Source organism: Pelodiscus sinensis, chromosome 26, assembly GCF_052426305.1.
Source record: "Pelodiscus sinensis isolate ZL-2025 chromosome 26, ASM5242630v1, whole genome shotgun sequence".
NCBI classification, from domain to species: domain Eukaryota; kingdom Metazoa; phylum Chordata; order Testudines; family Trionychidae; genus Pelodiscus; species Pelodiscus sinensis.
In genome coordinates this window covers 9,278,618-9,302,952 of record NC_143077.1, presented here as the reverse complement: position 1 = coordinate 9,302,952, position 24,335 = coordinate 9,278,618, and the positions used below count along the sequence as shown (strand labels likewise).

The 24,335-nt window shown below is 45.6% G+C and overlaps 1 protein-coding gene across 4 annotated transcripts in view; it reads left to right on the top strand.

Annotated features, from left to right (window-relative positions):
• Positions 1 to 659: 659 nt before the first annotated feature.
• The window catches only part of STK40 (serine/threonine kinase 40), a 51,307-nt gene continuing 27,631 nt past the window's right edge, over positions 660 to 24,335 (top strand). Inside the window, exons 1-3 of one of the 4 annotated variants that reach the window (XM_075908955.2) lie at positions 660 to 810; positions 19,207 to 19,322; positions 21,700 to 21,819. In XM_075908955.2, the coding sequence (XP_075765070.1) occupies positions 19,301 to 19,322; positions 21,700 to 21,819 (142 nt within the window). In that variant the 5' untranslated portion in view covers positions 660 to 810; positions 19,207 to 19,300. Of the gene's footprint in view, positions 841 to 19,206; positions 19,323 to 21,699; positions 21,820 to 24,335 lie in introns of all 4 variants that reach the window. The other 3 variants (XM_075908956.2, XM_075908957.2, XM_075908958.2) reach the window with 3 other exon arrangements.

Here is a 24,335-nt window from a genome sequence, read left to right as displayed (position 1 = left end):
TGCGTGAGATGTGTTTGCCCACAGGTGCCAGGGCATTTTCCTTTCGCGGGTGCAGCAATTGGTTGTCTCTTTTATGCTTCCAATTGCTCTTGGAGCAACCAGGGCTCTGTGTGCGTGACACCACGTGTGCTAGGCGTGTGCAGGTCCCACAAGTGACATGTGACAGGGGCTGATGGTTGTATCCTGTGGGGGCTGTACTGTGCAAAGCCCTGAGAGTGGTCTCTGCAGGACAGAACTCCTATGAGCCACCTCCAGCTGCTGGGAGAACCCCACACTGAGCTCTAGGGGAATGGGCAAGTATCTACCCAGCTCTCCTCCAATCACAGCCAGGCAGTTTTGTAATCTCCCCAGTTACCCACCAATCCCCAGTCTCCCTATCAGCCCGCCTGGGGCGCAGCCAATCAGCACAGGAGATTGACCAGCGCTGTCCAATCACGTCCCCCACCGTGATCAGCCAATCAGCAACTAACATCCTCCAAGCTCCTCCGCCCCCTTCCCGCCTAGCTAAGGTTTCAGCCAATCAAAGCTGGAGGCGCTGGGCCCAAGCCTTCCAATCAGGAGCGGCTCGAGGGAGACCAAGTGACGTTCCCAGGCAGCGGCATCCTCCATCTTTGTTCTGGCCAGAGGCGCCAGGAAGAAAGATGGAGGGCAGGCCTGGGGGCGGTCCTGGGCGGAGGCGGGGCTCGACGGGGTGCGTCACTTCCGTTGTCAGGTGGCCGCCGCCGGGAGCGGAGCGAGCCGGGGAGGACGGCGGCCGAAGCGGGCCTGGGCTGCGGCAGGGGAGCCCTCCGGCCGGGCCCGGGGCCATGGGTGAGGCGCGCTGAGCGGCCGCCGGGACCGGTGAGGGGGGCGCGGGTCACCCGGCGCGGGCGTGGGGGTGAGTCCCCGGCGGGTGGAGCCCCCCCCGTGGGTAGTGCCCCCCCTCCTTGGGGGAGGCTGGGGGTGAGCCCCCCCCCGCGGGTAGTGCCCCCCCTCCTTGGGGGAGGCTGGGGGTGAGCCCCTCCCCCCGCGGGTAGTGCCCCCCCTCCTTGGGGGAGGCTGGGGGTGAGCCCCTCCCCCCCCGCGGGTAGTGCCCCCCCTCCTTGGGGGAGGCTGGGGGTGAGCCCCTCCCCCCCCGCGGGTAGTGCCCCCCCTCCTTGGGGGAGGCTGGGGGTGAGCCCCTCCCCCCCCGCGGGTAGTGCCCCCCCTCCTTGGGGGAGGCTGGGGGTGAGCCCCTCCCCCCCCGCGGGTAGTGCCCCCCTCCTTGTGGGAGGCTGGGGGTGAGCCCCCCCCCCGCGGGTAGTGCCCCCCTCCTTGTGGGAGGCTGGGGGTGAGCCCCCCCCCCGCGGGTAGTGCCCCCCTCCTTGTGGGAGGCTGGGGGTGAGCCCCCCCCGCGGGTATTGCCCCTTCCTTGTGGGAGGCTGGGGGTGAGGCCCCCCCCTGTGGTTAGTGCCCTCTCCTTGAGGGACGCTAGGGGTGAACCTTCTCTCCCCCCCACCCCCCCACCCCAGCGTCTCCCTTTTTGTGGGGGCTGGGTGTTCGGGGGAAGGTGAGGAGTGTCTGGTTGGACTCTAGCAGAGGATCGGGTCCATGCCAACAGGAGCCATGGCAATGCCCCTTGCCCTGTAGGGATAGAGGCTTAGAACCCCCTCCCAGGAACTCCTGGTGTTTAGTTAGTATCACCTTTTGAAAGCTTCTGCTTGTGTCCAGCAGCAAATGATGGGTGAAAAGGTGTTGTCCAAGTTCTCACAAGAGTCCTGTAAGTTTTCCTGATGGGCCTTGGCGTGGACTCTCTTGCCTTTGGCTGATCAACCCAATGATGAGAGTGACAGCATCTAGAAAGTGCTCCTGCTGCTGTCATGCTGGGGATGCTGCCCAGCAAACTGGGTGGTGAAGCCGGGTACAGATGGTGATGGGAAAGGCTAGGTCTATTGCAGTATGTGGTGGTGGTGTAGCTATCTTGGTCCCAGGATATTAGAGAGACAGGAGGGGGCGATAATCTTTTATTGGGCCAACTTCTGTTGGTAAGACACAAGTTTTCAGGCTTACACCTAAAAGGAGTTCTGTGGAAGCTGGAAAGCTGCTCTCTCTCACCAGCAGAAGTTGGCCCAATAAAATACATTTGCTCACACGCTTTGTGGCTGTTTAAGGTAGGTTCTTTCACAAGGAGTCTCCCCCAGGCACTTTGCAGAGGGAGATCCAGGCATGCCACTGTCACACCTTCAGCCTGGCTGCTTTGTTTCCGAGGTGACAGGTTTATCGTTATTTATAGACTGCTGGGCTAAATGCAGCCTTTCTCAGGTTCTGATGAATTGCCTTGTCAGTTTCAGGTTTAATATGTAATATGGTTTAAGTTGTTCTCACCACGTCATTACCTACTTCAACTAGTGCCTGCACGGTGACTGACAGCATTAGTTTATTTATCTTGCTGTGTCCTGAAATATTTAACTACATAGATGATAGAAACAAGAGTCAGCAAAGACCTGTGATTAGTCATATAGTATTGCAGATGTGCAAACTGTTTTATGATGAGTATAAACATGCTGAGAATGGAGTCCTAGCCCTGAAGAGGCTAAGTCTGAATGCATGAATGGGTACCATGCAATGCATAATTACCACCAGGAAGGGTATTATCTAGTGGTTTGAGGGTCACTGAGAGTGAAGCTTTCTTGGCTGCACGTACTCTGAGAAAATTGGCATCTATAATTTCCCCACTGGCTGCTGTAGTGTAGACTGGGGTCAGATATTTGTACTGTCATCTCATTTAATCTACACCACATCTTATACCTTTCTTGCAGCTGGTGGAACTGCACTGCTGGGACACTAGGTCCTAATTCTCCTAGTATAGATAAGCCCTAGGCTCTGATCTTAGTTCTGCAGCTGATTCACTGTGCCATTAGGAAAATCACCTTTTCATGCATCTTTATTTTAATCTATAAAATGGTGGTCATAGTGTCTTTCCGTCTGGCAGGGAGCTTGCAAGTCTTAATGAATATTTCCATTCTGCTTTGAGCTCTGGATGACAGATGCTAGAGATGTGTGAACACATTAGGGGTGGTCGCTGTACCCAGAATACTTAGTGGAAAACTCCGATTTGAAAGAAAAGGAGCATGATGTATGGGCCTCTGGTTTACCCTTTTAAGTGCCGTATTGCTCTAGGGTCAAGGAGACTGTCCCACTATCTTGCTTTTTTAACTGCAGACACTGAGTAAATAACTGGTTGTCTCTAAAACCTGCAATAACTGATTAAAGTGTCTGAGAGAGCCTGAAGGTTTTCTAGGATTCACAGTGGCTTTCACACAAGCTTAGAAAGCAGCCACACGGAAATCTTGGAAAGCTATAGGAGAAAATAGTTAATTTATGCACATAATGAAGCTGTCTGGTATGCAAATCTTATTGTACTTGGGATGTTTAAGTATTAAATAGCTTAGAGAGATTGATGTCTTGATCATGAAATTATTCAGGGACTGAAACTGCAGTTGTTCAAAGTGCTGAACTTGTCAGTATTTCTGTCCTATGTGAGAGTTGGAAACATAAGCTTGCATGTGGAGTCTCGCAAGGATACGTGGGGGGGGGCTGTTCACATCTAGGCTTTAGATTTAAATGCTGATACAGGTCCTACTGGTACTTGTTTTTCTGCTGCTCTAGTCCTTAGTGGTTGGTGGTTCTGATCTGTTAAGAGCCAAACTGTTCAGGAAAGCGCCTGAGACTAGGTTGAGTTGTGGTTGTCCAGCTAACCAGAGAAGCTTACACATTAGCTTCCCTGCTAGCCAGTGTTAGCCTTACTTTCATAAGCACCAAATTAATCCACTGACTCTCAAAAATATTCATAGAAATAACTTTAGAAGTTCCATGTCTTTGTCTAAATGTTCTTTAAGTTTGGTATTAAAATTTAGCATTTCTTCTATGTGAAGTACTAGCCCAGTGCTAAGGATTCCTTTCTGAAGTTGCTGCACAGAAAAAAACATAGATTCCTGTGAAGATGGCTTTATCTCTGTACTCTTAGGAAAGAATCACATGAAAGTTTTACTCACCTGTGTAACTGCTTTGATACTTCCTTTGGCATTAGAATAAACATAGTCTGACTTTTTTTTTCTTCTCAAAGTAGGTGGGAATTTACAGTAAAGACTTTTAGGGAAAATGTGGGTGACTCTTACTGGGTGCTAAAACCTTAAAAGGAAGTTATGCTTTTAACGGAAATAATTTTGAGAACATTGATAACGTCTGAGTAAAGGTTTCCATTAAACCCAACAATGGAGTTGTAACACCCTGACTCTCAAGACTCCCTACTGACTTGCTAGTTAGGAAGAGTGGCCTGATACACCTGTTCAAAAATACAGAATCTAAATTTCTCTCTCTCACTCACCAGGCCACTGAATCTGAGACTTTCCTGGTCTTGCACAGTTTCTTGTGGTGTGGAAGCCAGTGTCTTATTGACTCATCTCTTAGGGGTGTGTTCAAAGGTAGCAGCAGTTAGATTTAGTTATTGGACTGGGTCATGAAACTACAGAAGTGCAAGTACATGCTCATCAGCCTTCAACCATTTGCCACATTGCCTTGCCCGCATTTGGTCAGAGAGGTAAGCTTCCTGATTTTCATGGAGAGAAACTTGCCAACTCTGCATAGCTCACATACCTTCCACAGCTAACAGCTCTAAAATAGCCTTGTTCAGTAACAGGCCCGTGTGCTTGGAAGGCACTTGGAAAAGCAGCTTTTTCTGTCTTGAGTAACATCTGAAATACTTTGCAGGACTGATTCTAGGTGTGCATTGTGTACATTTATATGTACACAATTACTGAAGTAAGTGTATGTGCGTACACATACACACAATGTCCACTCTTTTCCAGACTGTTGAGATTAGTTAGAACAACCTGTATCTTATTTGCAAGTCTGAACAGCCCTCTGCTAACTGATCCTGGTGCTTCCTGAGTTGCCCCAGAAGAGAACAGTCCAGCACCATTCAGTCATAACTAACTGCGTCTTAGATATAGCTGTACTATGCTGATGTACAGTATAGTTACCAGGCAAAAGGAGTGTGCACTTTATCTATGTACCTACGCACCATTAGATTTCTTATTCTGATGAGTCTCTCCATGAGATATAACTGACTGAAATGAGACTAATGACATTCCCAAGTTCTTCATTTTTGGTCTTTTCAAGCATTTCATTAATAACACGAATGTTGCTTTAAATTGCTAGACACAACCTACTCATTCATGCAGCAGAGTAGCAGGTTGTGAACATGCTGAGGGAACAAACAGTTCACGTTCGGCACTATTTTTTTTCAGTCAAAATTTAGCAATTTCTGTCCTTTTCAGGCCCCAGCAATGAAGAAGAAAAAATTGCATACTCTGAGCACTTGTTTTAATTGAGATTGTCCATGTTGGATAAGAACTCTTTAGACAATAAAAAAAAAAAAACTTTAAAGATGGGGGTATAGGCTCATAGAAGATGAGTTTCTGTGGCTATACTATTGTTCCCTTCATTCAACTTAATAAGAAAATGGAGAACCCATTTGACTTTGATCTACCCAGGACCCTGTTATTTTGCTCTGTAATTTACTTGTCTCTTAACAATGAAACTTAGGTCAAGATGTTTCACTGCTGCAGTATATAAAATGTCAATCTCGTCTTAAATTTTTCATCGGGAGAACCCCCAGGATCCTCTTCCCTGCTTACATCTTCAGCCATGGCAAAAGTATAACTCTTGCTTTTATTTTGGCTGCCTTACTGCTGCTTCCCTCCTACGCCATCTTGTGTATTGTTTGCTCAGTGGTTCTGATCTTGAATGTGAATGAGACTCTTCTGTCAGGGTAGAAAATGATTCCTTGAGTGCTCAGGTTAGGAAGTTGCATTTCTTGGTGCTGTGATTGATACTCCTTTGCAGAGCAAGTACAGAATCCTGAACTCAGGACTTGGCAGCACAAAAAAGCAAAGTAAATTTTCTATTTACTTTTTAAAAGCATTTATTTGGCATGTCATTAAGCTGTTTTGAGTAACTCTTTAACACCGTGCATGGCTGAGGTTTAAGAATTAGACTCAATCTATATTACTATGTATGTGACAGTGCCTAGAAGTATTCTAGCCCCACAGGACAAATGACACACAGCTCCTACCCAGGAGAGAGAACTTTCTAATTTCAAATATTGTGGGCATCAAGTCAGTGGGGAAGAGGACAAAAGAACTCAGTAACAGGTGGAGCCAAACCCCTTTTCATGGTATGAATAAATTCTGTGGCTTTGTCTCCTTTCTTGTCAGTATCACAGTACCAGTAGATCTTGCAAAGGGATTTTAAAAAGTAGAGGGTGCCTGGGCTAGGGTTATCAGCCTGGACTTAAACATAACTGGTATGGTTACATGCAAGCTCCTGCTCTGCTCCTGGGGAGCTGGCTGCTACCCCACACTGCTGCCTTTGTATCAGGTGCGGGTAACTGCTAAGATTTTTTTTAAGTGGTTACACATTTACCTAATTACTCACTTTTTTAACATCCCTAGGCTGGGCATGCCAGTGCAGTAAAGGTATTTCTGTGGCTATGTCTACACTGCAGTCTTTTGTCAGCAGAGACCATGCAAATGAAGCACTCATTAGCATTTGTTGCGCTGGCCTTTGCATATCTCTGCGGATGCTTTTTGCGGAAGAGGTTTTTGCACAAAAACAAGCAGTGTAGACGGGGCCATTTTGTGCAAAAAAACCTTTTGCTCAAGATCCTGTATACCTCCTTTTTTGAGGCATATGGGATCTTGCACAAAAGGGGTTTTTTGCGCAAAACGGATCTGTCTACGCTGCTTGCTTTTGCGCAAAAAGCATCAGCAGAGATATGCAAAGAACAGCATAACAAATGTTAATGAGTGTTTCATTTGCATAGTCTCTGCTGACAAAAGGCTACAGTGTAGACATAGCCTGTGTGCAAGGGGCAGTGGGCAAGCCTGGCCAGACTTCAGAAGCCAGAACCGTGGGATGTCTAGCCCTTGTCTATCCCAGGAGAAATCAGATGCAGTTACTGGTGCAGTTCTGTCAGTGGTAGTTATAATGAAGAAAGGGCACAGGGCTCTCTTCTACCCATCAACTCAACTCACCCTGCGGGTGAGGCCCGGCTGCACTACAGCATCCACCATTGCAACTAGTGGAGAATTAGAGGTCTGCATTATTCCACTGTAGGCAGGTAGAGCAGCTGCACCCAGATGTGCAACATGCCCAATTCTTTGTCTGCATGAAATTTATGTTGAGTGGCTTTTCACTATAGCATAATCTCTAGCTGCCAGCATCTGGCGGGCTATTTCTCAGAAAATAGTCTCTATTCTGGCAGGTGTCTGACATGCCAGATGCTGCATGGTTCTGTTGTGTTTTGTTCAAGATAGGGTGGTGAAAATGGACTGGCTCAAACTAGTCTAAATGGTCCTTTAATTGGGGAGACGTTTGTCAGCCTGATCAATGTATAAAGATTTAAAATTACCGCAGTTCAGTTTGATTCTCTTTTCTCTCTAATTCTTCATAGACCATGACACAGAATATGAGTCTTCTGGCTCTCTGTTGCCAAGCCCCTTCCCTTCCAACTAGACACTGACAGTTACATCAATGGCTCGTGATAGACTGTGCTCAGTAGTAGGAGCCATAACTTTGCTTAGGCCTTGCTGTGGGACTTGCTCTCGCAGATGTTGTGCAAAACCTGTAATTTTTACTGAGTTATTTGACTAAGTCCTTGAGCATGTGTTCCTGTTAGAACTCTCCAGTTAGAAAATGTTTTTTTCCTGGAAAAAATAATAGAAAGGTAGCTAGTTGGTAATAAAGTTTGATCCTGCCCTGCTTCAGTGCATCTGAGATGATCTTGCCAAGACAACAAGGTGTCAGATGGCAGCTTAAAGGCCAACAATTTTATTATAAGCTTTTGTGACTTCGTCAGATACATGAAGTGAAAGGAAAAAGAAACAGGTGGTAGGGATACAGAGATGGGAGTGTTACATCAAGAGCTAATTCAATCCAGTTGATGTGGCTCACTTTCAACAGTGATAAGAAGGTGAGAGGGACTTTACAGTAATTAATTGAATGGTCATGTAACTGCCTTAAATTTTAGCAGTTCCCTGACTATTTCAGTAGTCCTTGTAGAAGGTGGGGCCAGCAGCCAGTGGACTCCCAGCCCCACTCCCTGGGAACTCCGTGCCACTCTATACTGATGCTACTCTTACAGGCAGCGGTGCGGGGGCGGGGAAGCAGCTCCTCAGGAGCCCGTACGTGCACGGAGCTGGCTTCCCATGTGTACTGGCTCCTGCCTGCCCCCTTAATCCCCTGTGCTACTACCTCTCTGCCAGAGGCAGCAAGGGGGAGGATGCATGTAGCCGATAAGATTAACCAATAATCCCAGGCTTATCGGTTAATCGTGTATTCGACTGCACATTGACATCCCTAGTGAGTACCTAAAGGAGAAAATTACTGGAATGAGCCTTTCCCAGTCTCTTTTCAGACCCATTCTAATGGCATCAAATTTGCATATGAATTCTTACTCCCCAGTTTTACAGTTTGTTCTAGGAATGTGAAAGGTTAATGGGTAAGCATCCTCCTAAACGGGTAATGATTATCGGTTCTGGTTAACCAGTAAATGGTAGGAGCTGAAGCAACTCCCTGCCTGTTGCACGCAGGGGATTGCTCCAGGCCCGCAGGGGACCGGCTGCGGACAGGAGCCTGTCCACAGCAGGCCCGGGTACCCCACAGGTAGGGGCTGCTCTGGCGGGGGCTGGGAGCTAGCAGCAGCAGCCCCATCCCTAGTGTGTGACTGGGGGAGGCCCCAACCAGGCTCCAGCTTTAGTCAGTTAATTGGTTAAGCATTAGGTCAACTGATTAACGGGGTTTTTACATCCCTAGTCTGGTCTTGACTTTTTTTTTTTTTTTACAAGAGAATGGCAACTTTCAAGTCTGTTATGTGCCCATGGAGGTTCAAGTGTTATCCCACTGGTCTTTGTATGTTACCATTCGTGATATCTGACTTGCATCCGTTTATTCTGTTGCTCAGAGACAGTCCAGTTTATCCACTATATGTGGTAGAGGGGCATTGCTGACACACGAGGGCATATATCACATTAGTAGATAATTAGGTGAACGAGCCTTTGATAGTATGGCTAATGTGGTCAGGTCTTACGATGTGTGGCCTAGTAGATGTATACTAGCACTATAGTAGATGTGTGGATGGAGTTAGCAACCGGGATTGGTTTCTGGGTCAGTGTTTCTGTTGTGGGGTGTGTGGTTGGTGAGTATTTGTTTCAGGTTGGGGGCTGTCTGTAAGCAAGGACTGGCCTGCCTCCCAAGGTCTGTGAGAGCAAGGAAAAGTCATCTAGGATAGGCTGCAGATTCTTCATGATGTGTTGGAGAGGTTTTAGCTGGAGGCTATAGATCATGGCCAGTAGCATTCTGTTGCTTTCTTTGTTGCCCATGTCCTGTAATAGGTGACGTCTGGAGACCCGCCCAGTTCTGTCTCTCTTTCTCTTCACTTTCCCAGGTGGGTATTGTAGTTTTAAGAAAGCTTGACAGATATTCTGTAGGTATTTGTCTGAGGGATTGGAAGAAATGTATTTTAGGGCTTGGCTGTAGACAGTTAATTGGATTGTGTAATGAAAAGCTGGAGGCATGTAGGTAAGTATAGCGGTCAGTCGGTTTCTGGTATAGGGTGGTGTTTGTGACCATCACTTGGTGCAGTGGTTTTCAAAGTATGGGTCGCAACCCAGTACTGGGTGGTGGAATGCCAGGCACTGAACTGCTTTGCTGTAGGGTGATCAAGTGACTAATGGAGGTCCTCAGACCACAGTGTACCCCAGAAATGGCCAGCAGCAGGTCCAGCTCCTGGGTGGGTTGCCATGGGGCTCCACACACTGCACTCCTCCTGAGCACCAGCTTCACACCCCCATTGACTACTACTGGCTGTATGGTCTGGGGTGCCAGAACAGGAAGGAAGGCAGGCAGCCTTAGAATCTCCACTGTTCTGCTGCGTGAGAGTCACTGGAAGTAAGCCCATGCTCAACCTAGTGCCCCAGCCCTGAGCCCCCTCCTGAACCCAAGATCCCTCATGCTCTGCCCTACTCTGGAGCCCGTGCTCTAGTCAAAAGATGCATGTTGGGTCATGGTCATCAACAATTTTCTTCAAGTGGGTCACGAGAAAAAATGTGTGAAAACCACTGACTTAGTCGGCCCTATCCACCAGTGTTTGAGTTAGCTCTACGTAACACTCCCATCTCTGTATTCCTACCATCTGTTTCTTTTTCTTTCACTTCGTGCATCTGATGAAGTGAGTTGCAACTCATGAAAGTTTGCACCATAATAAAATTGTTAATCTTTGAGGTGCCTTCAGCCTCCTTGTTTTTGCTGAAACAGATTAACACAGCTACCTCTCTGAAAGCTATCTTGCCAATGAAAGTAACAAATTATGTTAAACAATGGGAGGAAGGTTTCATCCACCATTGGAAAACAGCAAAATCAAGTATAATGGGAGCAAAGAGCAGAGGGATTCTTTCTCCTATGGCTAATTATAAAACCAGTCCAGTAACTATTTGATCTGAGAAATCAGTGGTCTTTGGGTGCGGTCAGGAAGCCCAGACTTGTGTGTCTGCATAAAGAGGACTAGGGGCCGCTTCTAGCACATTCTTCTTTTGAAGAAGAGCCTATATTAATTCCTGTTTCGTCAACAGGCCCTGAGCAATGGCAGTCATTAGGATGCAGGAAGTATTTCCCTCATTTTGTAGTGTTAACACTACATCCTTTCATTGTTTCTCTGTGGCATCCTCACTAATGATTTGGTCACATAATCATATTGCTTCAAAGCGCTGTAATCTTCAGCTGCTTTTTATCCTTAGGATGTTATGGTATCATCTCCTTTCAAAGACCACACAAAGGAAAGCCTTATAGGTTATTAGCTGCTGTTTGATTAAGGATGATCCTATTGATTTCAGCTGCACAGCGCTTTGCTTTTAGTCTAAATAAGTCTTGTGCTATCTGTGTTGGCAGAGGAGACTCGGGAATGCTCTGGGCTTTCTAAATATTATATCATGCTGTACCAGAAGCAGCAGTGGAGGAAGGAGGGGAGATGGTCCCTGCGTGTACCAGCTCCTGCTGAGCCAACTCCCCCCTGCCTAGCTGCCTTCCACAGAGGGGAGGGGAGGGGAAGGGGGCAGAGGCAGGAGCCAGTGCTCACTGCGGAGCTGGCTTTCTCCTGCCTCCGCCCTCCCTCCGCGTGTGTGAACAGTTACATATTTACAAAAATACATGCATTTTAACATCCCTACTTTGCATTAGTCTCGTAGTACCACATGAGGAAAAGGAACATGCAGGCAATCTAAAATGCAGCCTTTTGAGTGTTTTCTTTCTGATCACAGGGAGATAGTTTTCTTTGCAGTGAGGCGCTGTTGCTGTTTTTAATAGGAGATACAATATAACCTATCAGTATGGGCGTGAGTCACATAATAATATTCTGTGCATGCAAAAGAAGCTTTCCTGCAACTAATTTGTGGCATGCTAAATTCCAGAGTAACTTGTGTAAAAGAAAATCCAGTGTAATAAACATCTTATGTGATGGGTATGTATTTTTTTAACACATACCTAAATAGTTTTATGCAAGTTCTGTCTGAATTCCAGCCACTGAGTTAGGGATGTGGTGGGCATGGAGTTCCTATGCAAACAGCAGTGGCTTTCCTTTCCAGGAATCTGCAGGATGCAGCAGCATTTCATTTTTAAGTGATCCCTCCACATTGTACCACATCCTAATAGGTTTTGCATTTAGCTTATAGGCCATTGGCAGTAAGCATGTTTTTTGTTTTGTTTTGAATGGATTGGAAACATGGATACTAAAATAAGTTTAGCACTAAAAAGTTAAGCAGTCTCTAACCTTATACCCAATAATAAAATGTTTCCCTGCTGCTGACAGTCCTTACCATTTTCTTCTGTTTCACATTCTTCTTTAGGCTTTAAATCAGAAAAACTGATCAGAACTGTTTTATTTTTCAGTTCTAAACTAAAGTTTTCTTTTAATCGTTCAGTTAGGGGAGGAGCCAAAATCAGCTTGTGGATTTCCAAGGGCATTAGGCAAAACTTCCTGAGTCTAGACTCCCTCCACAAACCATGTTTCTATAGAAGCCTTTGTTCCTCCAGAAGGGCTTTCAAATCAATACACAGGTTCTTTGTGTGTGTCAGTGGGACTTCTGAATAAGTGAACTCAATCTTAGACTGGGCTCTTTGAATCTGTAGCGATGGGTTTTCATTTCATGTCATTTCATTTTCTGTACAGAGTTGTTAAATTTCCGAAGGTTTATTAGTATTGCAGTTGACTAAAAGTTAGTGTTGGTATCAACTGAATCACCTCCAAACAACTGACATCTCCATAAGGCAGAGGAGATAACTTGATTTGTAGTTTATTTTTTTAGAAAGATCTCTCCTTCACTGTCTAGTGAAGGGGATTGTCTCCATTGGAGAGCCCTTGCTTTACACCCAAAGAATAGTCTGATATATGCATTCACTCTTTAGAGGCAGCCATGGTCAGGGGAGAAAGGAAAAGTCCTGATTTGTAAAGTAAGCTGCTGCACTGATCTCTGGCATCCCCATGTCAAGTCATAACCTCCTTGCTTTTTATTATGCGTCATTCATTTTTGAGTCTGTCCTATGAAGCTTCCCTTAATCCAAAAGCCAGGGCCTCTTGCTTATCTGAGGTCCAGTCAATTTTGAACAACCAGACTTCTAGGAGGTTGTTTAGACAACTTAGTCCTACATAAAGGAGAGTTAGGAAGCTTGATCTCAGATGTTCTACAGTTCTTTTCAAGTGGAAAGTATCTCATGAAGACACATGAAAATGCTTTTCTGGAAACATTTTTCACCATAATCTTAACCCATTATACATCTCCCAATTATAAGCCAAGTCCCACTTGAGGATTTACTGTTAAACTTCAGAAATGCTTTAATTATTCATTTGGATTGAAGGTCATGTACATTGTAACTTCTCAAGTTTAAAAGATATCTGACAACCTTGGTTAAGTGGTAATGAATTTTATCTGGTAAAGGTTTAGAGGCAAACAGGTATATTTCGTCCTGCTTGGTTGACTAACATGTCATCTTTTGCTGTTTAAATTTCCGTAAAAGCTAAAACCTGAGACCGGTCTGATCCGCTGCCTGATAGTCAAACTGCACAGTAATCTTTGTGTTAACTCTTTTAACTTGTGTTGGAAATAGCCAGTTGGTTTTGGTCTTATTCTCAAGAGAGCCTGAGTATATACATTGCTGCACATTAACAAGTGCCCAAAATGCTGCCCAGAGAAGCCAGCAAGTTAAGATGTAAGATGCATTGCTAATGACTGGGTCTTGTGCAGTTCACCTCTAAAGCTGCTGAGATCTACAAGGAGCTGCTAATGTGGCTTCCCCTTCCTATCAGTAAACAAGTCTGAGGGCCTTTGTTCTCTCCCTTGGTACAAAGAAAGCAAAACCCATACAGGTTGAACCTCTATAGTCGGGCACCCTCGGGACCTGACCTATTCTGAACCAGACTGTTTTCTGGACCACGGAAGGTCAGTATTGTCTAGCAGCATTGCCAACACTTCCACTGTTTACTGGGCTATTAGTGGACATTTAGGGGTAAACTAGAGCTAAATAATGGCACAGAACACTGAGAGCCAGGGCTGGTGGCTGTAAACAAACTTTATGGGACTGCAGGACACTTGGCCCCACCCATAAGTGGACATCCAGCTAACTAAAATCATTCCAGATGATGGAAGTTTCTGGACTAGAGAGGTTCAACCTGTAATGCAGTTCTAGCATTTCTTTTAGAAAGCAGACTGGAGTCTGCAGGGAGAAGCAGTTTTATGGCTACAGAAACGTCAGTCATGACGGCCTGACCAGCTCCACTGGGAACTAGGGATGTAAGCGACTAGTCGATTATCTGATAAGCAAATGCTATCAGTGAGAGGCAGCAAGGTGGGGGAAGCAGGGTCCGGTGGTGGGGGCAGCCGGCTTAAAAGCCAGTTTCCCCCAGCACCATCTCCGTGGGGAGAAGGAGCAGGATCGCAGTGGGGAACTGGCAGCACTTCTGCCTCCCTGCTCTTGCTATATTTCAAAAGAAGAAGCGCTGGGGAGTCCCTGGGGGGAGCTGGCGACTCAGCCTCCTGCTGGCCTCTATGCTCCCTGCTTTTGAAATGTACAAGAGCCAGGAGGGTAGAGGAGGGAAGAGACCCTTGTACGCTTCAAAAGCAGGGCCAGCAGGGGACTGCTTGAGTCCTTGGCTGGCGGTGCTCCCTGCAGCACTTCTGCCTTTGAAATGTAGCAAGAGCCAGCAAGGTTCTTGCTACATTTCAAAGGTGGAGATGTCCTTATTGACTAATGGATGCAAATTACATCGACTGTTCGATTAATTAATTGATCTAAATTTAACAACCTTACTGGGAAGGGTCTCTGTCCATTGTTCTGTGCCTAGATGGAGGGTCCCTTGTGGCAAAAGAGGAAGAGCTTAATAATCCATGGATATGGGGAGGAAAGCTGTGAACCTCTACTAACTGCATAGCAGCCAGAGCAGTGATGTTGAGCAAATTATTTTGGCTGTTTCCATTGCCATCTCTTCCTTTCTATTCCTTTAGCTGACGCTTCAGGTTCGATGACAAATTATAGCCACTGGGAGTCTCCGGGGGGAAATGATTCATTTGTCCTGTGTGCATGTTTCAATTAGCAGTCTGGGAACTGCACTGGTAACTCTGCCTATCTTGTTTTGCCTGCAGTGTTTCCATCTTAGAAACAACACAAGTTTCAGGCATTTCAGTAATCACTTCAGCAAAGCAAAACCATGCAAGTGTGAGAATACTCACTCGTTCAGCGTTAGAACTGTTTCTGGAGGTATCCTGGTTTTTGAAGGCTGCTCTTTGCTGCAAGTAAAGCTCGAGGACTCTTTCAAAAACGGCCTGTGCAGCTTCTGATAGGTGTTAGGTTGCAAAGGCAGGTCTCCTTTGATCTTTTCTGCTTTTGTCAGCTTCCTTCTGGCATTTAGAAGCTATGACCATGCAGGGGTTTCCTAGAATGGTGACGTGCTGGTCTCCATTCTTGTATGGGGCAAGGGAAAGCCCTAAAGCAAAATATTTCCAAGCAGCCTTTGCAGAATTCTGAGGTGTTCATGTTTCATTTTGGCTCTCGGGTTAGTAAACCAGAATCGAATCCTGTACCATGAAAATGGATTTCTTCAGGCTCTTGAATAGGAATGAAACCCAGCTATACCGCACTATTTGATGCTGAGTACAGTTGTCATTGCAGTTTGTGTGATTGTTGCTTCACCATTGGGCTAAAGACTTCGATTTTCTTTTGAAGCAAGTTGTAGATTTTAGAGCATGATTGTGTAGCAGTCTTAAAATGAACAATTATGCTGCAATTTGCATGTTTGCATTATATACGGGGCTCTGATTATTACTATTCATAAGCTCTTTGGTTCCTGTCCAGGCAGGAAATCCTTGCATGATGCAGAACTCCTCAGATTCATGTCTCTTATTCTTGTGAGCAAACAGGGGGAAGGGAAAGCCTCCTGCTGCTTTGGCTGATCAGTGGTGGTAAAACATTCTACCAAACAAATTGGAGTTTGGGACTTGAACTTGGCCTTTGCAGGAACTATGACACTTCCTGTTGCTCTCTGGCATTCCCTACAGCGGATGTAGGGGTAGTGTTGATGGGATCCACTGGTGCCTACCATCCTTCTTAGTCTGGGAGGAAGCTCTGATTGTTTTAAGGGAGGCTGGGGGTCCTGTGAGGGCCTTTGGGAAGTGTAGGGGCCTGCAAATTATCTTGCTTTCTGCAATGCTTGCAGAACCAGGTTCTCATCTCTTTCATTGCCCTCCATGCTCGCAAAAAATGGAGCATACAGGCAAAGTGCAGGGTTAGCATCCATGCTTCCAGACGCAGCGGCTGGGTCTAGTGATGACTACTGGTTTTGATGGTGTCCCTTTAAGTATGACTGAACACTTAAGATCTTTTCAGAATATAACTAAATACAGGTTGAAGGTCTAAAATCCATGACTCTCTGGACTGGCAACAGGCCACGGATATTGTAGGTTCAGGGGCTGAGCTGGTGGTAGGGAATGCAGCCCCGGAGGTAGCAGGGCGGGCAGGGCTGGGAGCAGCAGGCCTATGGCGGGAGCAGGGTCAACAGCCAGAAGGGGAGTCTTAACCTCCCCTGGTCTGGCAAACTCTGTGGTTTAGGACTGCTCAGGTCCCAAGGGTGTTGGACCAGGGAGGTACCACCTGTAGTTTGCATCTGAGCTGGCAGCCTGTAGACCAGGTTTCAGTGGGATTCATAGACTCGAAGGCCAGAAGGAACTATTGTGAAATAGTCTTACCTCTTGTATGATATAGGCCAGAGATCTTCCCAAATTCATTGCCAGAGTGGCTCTTTTAGGAAAAACTTCCAATCTCTATTTTAAAATTGCTAGTCATGACCATCGGTAAATTGTTCCACACTCGCTGAAAGAAGTACATGAGCTCTGAGGAAAGACTGAAAGAATTGGGTTTGTTTAGTTTAAAAAAGAAAAGACAGAGGGGGACATGATAGCAGTTTTCAAGTATCTGAAAGGGTGCTACAAGGAGGAGGGAGAAAAATTGTTCTCCTTGGCTTCTGATTATAGGACAAGAAGCAATGGAAGGTTTAGGTTGGACATTAGGAAAAAATTCCTAATTATCAGGGTGGTTAAACACTGGAATTAAATTGCCTAGGGAGGTTGTGGAATCTCCATCACCAGATATATTTAAGAGCAGGTTGGATAGATGTCTGTCAGGGATGATCTAGATGGTGCTTGGTCCTGCCATGAGGGCAAGGGACTGGACTTGATGATTTCTCAAGGTCTCTTCCAGTTCTAGGATTTTATGATTCTATCTTATTTCCATTTTGAATTTCTCTTTCTTCAACTTCTAGCGTGAGATTGTCACACCTGTGTCTGCTAGATCGAAGAACCCAATATCAAATATTTTTTATGTGATCTTCCCGTGGAGAGCCCTCCCTTCCCCCACCCTCAAGATGAGCTTTATAATAGCAGTGCTCTGGCTAGGACAAAACAATAGACGCACTAGCAGATCTGCATATTCTGTACACCTGCTGGCTTGGTAGAGGGAGGGGCATCTCCTGCATTGCAGTTTCCCAGGGCTGTGAAGTTAATGCATTCTGTGGTGTATAGGACAGTGTCAACTAAAAACAGCACTGCTGCCTTTCTGTTTAAAAGGCCTCAAAATAGATTCACCTCCCAGAGCCTGTTTTTCAAAGTAATATGCTGTTGTAGGCAAAATAAACCTGTGTTTCCATTGGAATTCCCCAGTTATTGAGAGAGAAGTTGCACAGTAAATCCTGTGGCCTTTTGACCACTTTCCTTGGTTTAATCTGGGTTATGCAATGTCCGTAAAGGCAGAAAAGGGAACAAACTTCCTGGTGTTTGAGAGCAGCTGCCTTTGACTTTCTTCCCTTTGCTTCTGGGACTTTCTCTATCTTGGGTTTAATTCATGTTTCCTTGCTTAAAGAAGCTTCAACATGAAATCCTCTGTTTCAAAACATGAACTTTCAAAACATGAACTAGAAGTAATTTCAGGTGCTGTGCTTGCAGCTGAGTCTTCCTGTCCATTTTTGTGGCTTTACAATGGCATTTTCCTGTTTTAAGTTACTTTCTTTCTTGTTGTTGTTTGGGCTCTCACACTAAACAGGAGAAATGCCCTATAGTGGGAGAAGCAGTGAAACAGGCTAGACAGCAAGTGCTGTCAGATGTGCAGATTAAAATTGTTCACTCTTAGGCATTTCAGACTTTGCTTATAACAATAGTTGGTAAGTTTTCTGACAGGAGTATGATATTTAAGTCAGTGTCCCTTTAACAGGGCAGGAATGAGAACGCCCACTCTTTGTGCTAAACTCATAGTGAAAATGCTGTGTAGAACGTGTTTATAAGTTTGCCTCCTTTGCACTGTTACAGCCCATCTGTCACTGATCTGTGCAACTCAGGCTATGTCTGCAGATATGCTGCAGTAATGTAGATGCTTCAGCAAGGGAAGGGGTTTTTCCATCACTCTAGTAAATTCCCCACCCTCACCTCCCTGAAAGGTAGCAGTGAAATTGAAAGAAGAATTCTTCCATTGACCTCTGATGGTACCTATGCACTGGGATTAGATCAGTTGAACTACCACTCTCGGGGATGTACATTTTCCATACCCCTGCATGACCTAACTAGGTCAGCCTAAATTAAGTGTAGACGAGCCTTAAACAAATGTTCTTTGGAGTCTTGGCTCCTAGTGCTAAGTCCTTTGGCATTGTAAGAAAATATTAAAAACGAAAGATGACAAAGTACAGTGCTGTATAGCCTTTTAAACAAGTTCCAGTAACAGAGAGTATTGTAACATTGCATCTTACCTGACCTCAAAGAAGATTTGACTATTGTTGTGTCAAATATGGTTGCATACACATTCATTTAGGTTCAACTGCAGTTTATTATTAAAATACTTTTAGAGCTTAGTAAAACAGTACAAATTGTATTATACAATATTTAAACCTCAAATATTTGTAATGATTGTTTTTAATACACTAGCTGCCTGACTAAATCCTAATTGCAATCCTTATTTGAGCATGACTTTGAGGTATGATCAGATTAACTGTAAGCAATCTTTAATTTTAGTGAAATTATTTTTGTCACTGATTTGCTTTGCTCTTTCAAAGAAAAGTCCTTGTGCATCCAGGATTCAATAAGACCTTAGTGTATCAAACTTTGTCCTTTGCATTTCAGTTTCTGCAGACTTGGTGCATCTTAACCCTTTCATAGCAATACAAAAATTAGTTGCCAGCGATGAATTCCTTTCTTTCTTTACATCCATGAAGTCTTATTAATTTTTATTTAAGTAAAAGTGCAAGTCAGGCATCATTTTAAAAACCGTCCAGGAAGGTTTATTCTACATAAAATTATGATAGATTTTACTGAGTTGTAAATGTTCCAACTTTCACCACAAAATATCATTAAAAAGATCCTTGAGGCAAGTACTTGTCTTCTGTTTGTACAGTGCCATGCACACAGGTAACCCTCGAGTAACAGAGCCTCAGTTGCCCTTCTAGCTCTTGTCCACAAGCAGAAGCTTAGAGGAGGATCTGGAGGCTATTCTAAGACAAACAAAACATAGATGTTGCAAATTACAGAAGTGTCTCTTGTATCTACCACGTAATCACTCATACACCTGATGTTGTGGTTTTCGAATCATCTCCTTTTACATTTACAGAGTCCCTGACCTTTCGACTATCCAGCTTTCTCCAGGGTGATGCCTGTTGTTTCCTGAGGCATTGGAAAACCTAGTTTGGAAGAAGAATCAAGATATGGTTGATGCTGAACTACAACGTGAGTCCTCAGATTGCTTTGTTTACGATAATGTCGTGTACCACTGAGACCTAATGAATACACACTCAGCAGCACCAGTTGTTGCAGCATATGTATTAGTTGAGGCTTTCCTCAGTGAAATTTTGTTTGTGCGTATTTCCATCGACTTGGTGAAAGTCAGTGATACAGCTTGAACAGGACTAAGACCCAGACCTTAACCACTGAAGTGCACAGGCATAATAACTTAATTCCATTCATTTCAGTTAATACTTAATTTGAAGGGAAAACTATATATACATATATAGCGTGTGTGTCCATAATGGGGCAGTAGACAAATATTTTGTGTGTGTGTGAGAGAGAATTAATCTAAACCTGCAGATTGATTTCATATACACATTCCACTTCCTCCTATAAAACTACTTGCTCTGCTGGGCACAGTGGTAAGTGCTTTTTTATAAATTGATGCGGTGGATGATGAGTCAGCAGTCAGTGAAAAGTTCATGCCCTCAGAGGTGTGAACTTCCCACTCTAACCAGTTGGGGCTGGAGATTGGGGAGAATGTCTGTTTTAAAAGGTGAGAGAGTTGTTAAACAAGTACTGAAAGCACCCTTCATTGAATCTTTGCAAGGGAATTTGTTTTGGCTAGGGGAGATAGGGACTTCTCCAGGCCATGCTGTGGGTGGGTGGGTGGGTGTGGGTGTGTCCTTCCTTTTTTGAACTGCTTTAAAAAAGTTAGAATGAATACAGTTGACCAGTTTGGAGTTGAGGGATTTTCTTTAAAATAGCTCCTCAGCCAGGGAGGAGATGTGGGTGGGAAGAGGAACTCTGGAGATTGGTGCTTGGTCCAGTGACTGCTGTAAGCTGTGCACTTGTGCAGCTACTCAGGAAATATTCTAATGCCCAGCCCCAGCTGATGAGCAGTGCGCCCACAGCTCATGTTGCACTTCTTCTGATGGTGCATATTTATACATGCCTTGGTGCACATAACAAAATTTATTCCACACATGAATGGAAAAAATCTGCACATAAATGGAAAAGATTAGAGGGAACATTACCACTAAGTGCAGAACACAACAATGACAATAGTTTCATAGTCTAGAATATCTCTGCATTAAGTGAATAAGGAGACGATAACACGCTTCAGAGCCTACTCCAGGGACGTGTAGAGTGATCCATGCCGATGGTCTGTCTATGTACAATGATGTTAGCTGCACATTTGGATGCATGCAAGACATTCCTGTCATGGCCAAGTGTTTTCCTGCATAGCAGTTGGGTGGGGGAGCTCACATCAAGGATTTTCATGAGGAATTTGTCCACTGCCAAATATCTTTTGAGATTGGGGGAGAAGGGTGGTGTGTTTCTTACCACGGAAATGCGAGACAGTGGTTTTACACCGTAGACTGAAAGTGCCTGCATTTTACTCAGTGCATCTGGATGAACATCCTGAAGGGATTAAAGAGTATAGATTAGGCCAGCGATTCTCAAACCGTGGGTCGGGACTCCTAAATGGGTTGCAACCTCAGTTTAATGGGCTCATCAGGGCTGATTTACATGTGCGTGGACCCCTTACGCTTCCACTCCCGGAGCTCAAGCAGGCTCAGGTTTTGGTCCCCCCTCCTCTAAGGTCATGTGGTATTTTGTGTTGTCAGGAGGGGGCTCACTGTGCAATGAAGTTTGTTCACCCTATGGCCTAATCAAAAGGCACTCAGGGACAAAGAGGATAATTTTAGTTTATATATAATCTCAATCTCTCTCTCTCTCTCATATTTACAAATAAATTGTAAATTAAGGATGAATTAGCTAACAGAGATTTGTGGATCTTTCATGCGCACTCTCTCCCCAATCCTCTGAATCAGTTCAACCATATGATCAGTTTTATTCCTCTGAGTGCGGAGAACTGTAAAGTCTCTTGTGCTTCTCAATGGCTGGCCATCGTAATTAAAGCGTAAGTGTGTGAATAAAATCCTAGGGTCTCATGAATTGTTTTCGGGGGTTTTGGGAGGAACAGAGGCAGTTTGTTCTGAAGCTTTTTCGAATGTGTTCATTCATGTACTTCATCCTGTCATTAAAGTCTTAATTATTTGTATCTCTCTCCCCTAATTCTCCTCCCCCCGCACCCCTCTACATGGGTCAGATAACTGATCATCTAGGAACGTTGCACTATTATGAAGCTAACTTGTTTCTTGTACCTTCCTGAAATGCATGAAGCCAGTAGCTCCCAATGTAATCCACTAGTAAGCAAGCCACTGCTTTTTGTTAGCAGAAACTGCCTTCTGCTATACAAATAGGTGGAGGTGCCATGCATCATCAAGTAAAAGGTTTGCAGCACAAGGTAGGATTTAGCATAAGAAGCAGAGCTTAGTTACTCACTGATGTGTAATACTCCCTGTCTTTCAAGAGCTGAGGATGAAGCGGCGAGCCTCAGACAGAGGAGCTGGGGAGACATCTGCTAAGGCCAAGGCACTTTGTACAGGGATTTCTGGAAATAATGCCAAAAGAGCAGGCCCTTTCATCCTAGGTAAGCAAAGAGGGTTTTTTCATCCCCTGTGCTGTATGAGGTAGAAAGTTAATGGTTGCAAACCTTAAGGAAAATAGTCAATAAAATGAGACAAAGCGGAATTGTAATCTAGGTTCTTGTGTCTGCCAAAATCCACTTCATCTGATGTTGACAAAGCAGCAACCCCTGAAGTTCTTGCAACTGTAAAGTTGAGGGTGATCGTAACGTGTGTATGGTGACCTTATTTTGGAACCAAAATTAGGGACATGTTAGCCATGCCCCCTGACCCTGTTAACCATGCTCCCTGACACCCATTAGCCAGGCCCCTGCCACAAGAAGTCGCACCCCAGGAGATAGTACTCCCGAGGTCAAGAGGGACACATGACCAGAGGTAAAGGGTGTTGTGTGACCCCTCTAAGAACTCCTCCCACCGCCCTTCTACCAATAGGGATTTCCCCCCCCCCCCCCCCCGAACCCTCATGCAACTATCCTGCAATTGCATTAACCCAAATTGCATTGCATTAACTCGGGGGAGAGACGGGGGAAGTGTTCCCTCTAAGATTTTCCTCCCATGAGCGGAGTGAATTTTGTCTTGTGCACCAGTATTGAGTTCATGTGCGCTTGTTTGGATGTGTGGCACCCAAGTTACTAATAAATATCTTACCAACCTCTCCCTTTTCCCTCTGCTTACATGTCTCCCACTCTTCCCTTACCCCATCTGCTCCCCTGGTGCCTGCTGCCCTCCCCCACCCCCCTTGCTGTCCTGACTTCTGCCCTTCTCCCCTCAGCCATTTGGGGACCTGCACCAGCCCGTCTCTTTCCCCTGTGTCCACTCCTCCTCTAGCCCCACTCTGATCATCTGTAGCTACCCCTCCCCATCCCCTCTCCTAACACCTCCCTCTGCCCACCTGCCCTGCCTCTCTCCTCTGTCCTCTGGTGTCCGTCCCTCCCCTCCGTGTGTCTGCCCTTCTGCTTCACCCCCACAATCCCCTGGCACCTGCATCTTCCCTTATCCCTGCACCTTCCTGGTGCCTCCTCATTCCCTCCTTGCCCTTTTTCTCCCTGGTGCCCACCCCCTCACCACCCTTTGCCCCAGTTCTCCTTATGCCCCTGTGCCCTCACACATGACTTGCTCCATCGCCTGCTTTCCGCATGCCTACACCTCCTTTCAACCCATCTTCTCCCAGCACCTACTCCTCCCCTCTCCTCTTCCTCCCTCTTGCCCCTGTTGTCCCTCCTCTCTCCCAGTGTCACCCTGTCCCCTCCCTTCTCCCACCCTACTGACACCTTTCCTCCTGTCCCCCCTTCTTTCCTCATTGTCTCCTCTTGGCCCCTGGCATTTGTCTCTCCTCCACTCTGCCCCTTGGTGCCTTCCCCTTCCTTCTCCTGCCTTGGCCCCCCCTTCCCTCAGCATAAACCAGGACCTTGCATGGCAGAGGTAGTCCCATGAGAGGGAGGGGCCGCACGCCACTGGAAGTCAGCCCGGCTGCCCTACTCGCCCTGCTGGAGGGAGGGGGAAGAGGGTACTGCGCCATGCAAGGAGCAATGGCATGCCGCGGTACTTCTTCCCGCAAACCAGTGTCCCCATCAAGTAGTGAAATGTCCAGTGGGGCTTTCTGGGACATTTCCCTACTTGATGGGGCACCAGGACAGCGTATTTAAATTTGGAACTGTCCTGGAAAAATCAGGACGTATGGTCAGCATATATGTGTTTAGCAGGATAGACACATGGACTTTAGGGGAACAACTGTGAGTCCCTGCTTTTATTGGTTTTGGAACTGAATATTTGAATTGTATCAAAAGGCAAGCTGTCATCTTGCTGGTGTAGGACAGGTTTCCTTAAGGAGCTTAGCCCCACTTCTCTCGGAATATGCTGCTAAATTAGTGCACACACTGTTTGTTGAAATAACACAGTGGCTGCTCTTTCCTTGGCAGGTGTCCTCTAAGCTGACCCCCTCTGTAGGTTTTGGCTGTCACTTGAATACTATCGTTTTTAAGTTATTTTACATAATGCCAAGATCCCTGTGAAGTCCCCTGTATAAAACCTACCAGTCGGTTAAAAATGGAAGCTTCAGGGGGTACCCGAGTTAGTCATTACAAGGGGAAAAAAAACCCAAATGGTCTGGTAGCACTTCATAGACTAATAAAACATGTAGATGGTATCATGAGCTTTCATGGCCATAAAAGCTCATACCACCATCTACATGTTTTATTAGTCTATGTAGTGCTACCAGACCATTTGTTGTTAAAAATTGATTAGTCAAGATGGGGAATCATTACGGAGGGTTATTCTGGTGCATTCAGTAAACTATTAAACTGAGCAGCCCCTTAAGGAATGGCAATTAGGTTGAAGTTCAGTAGTAAGCATTCCTTGCCACAGCTGCTAATAGCAAATGTAAAAGTTATATGGCTGAGGCATGCAGAAATCTGTATCCCTATAAGAGGCAGTTGTATACTGTGGTAAGGTCTCTTCTGGGAACCAATAGAGCATTGTCCAAGGAGATTCAGAATCCTTTGGTTTCTTAAGAGCAATATAC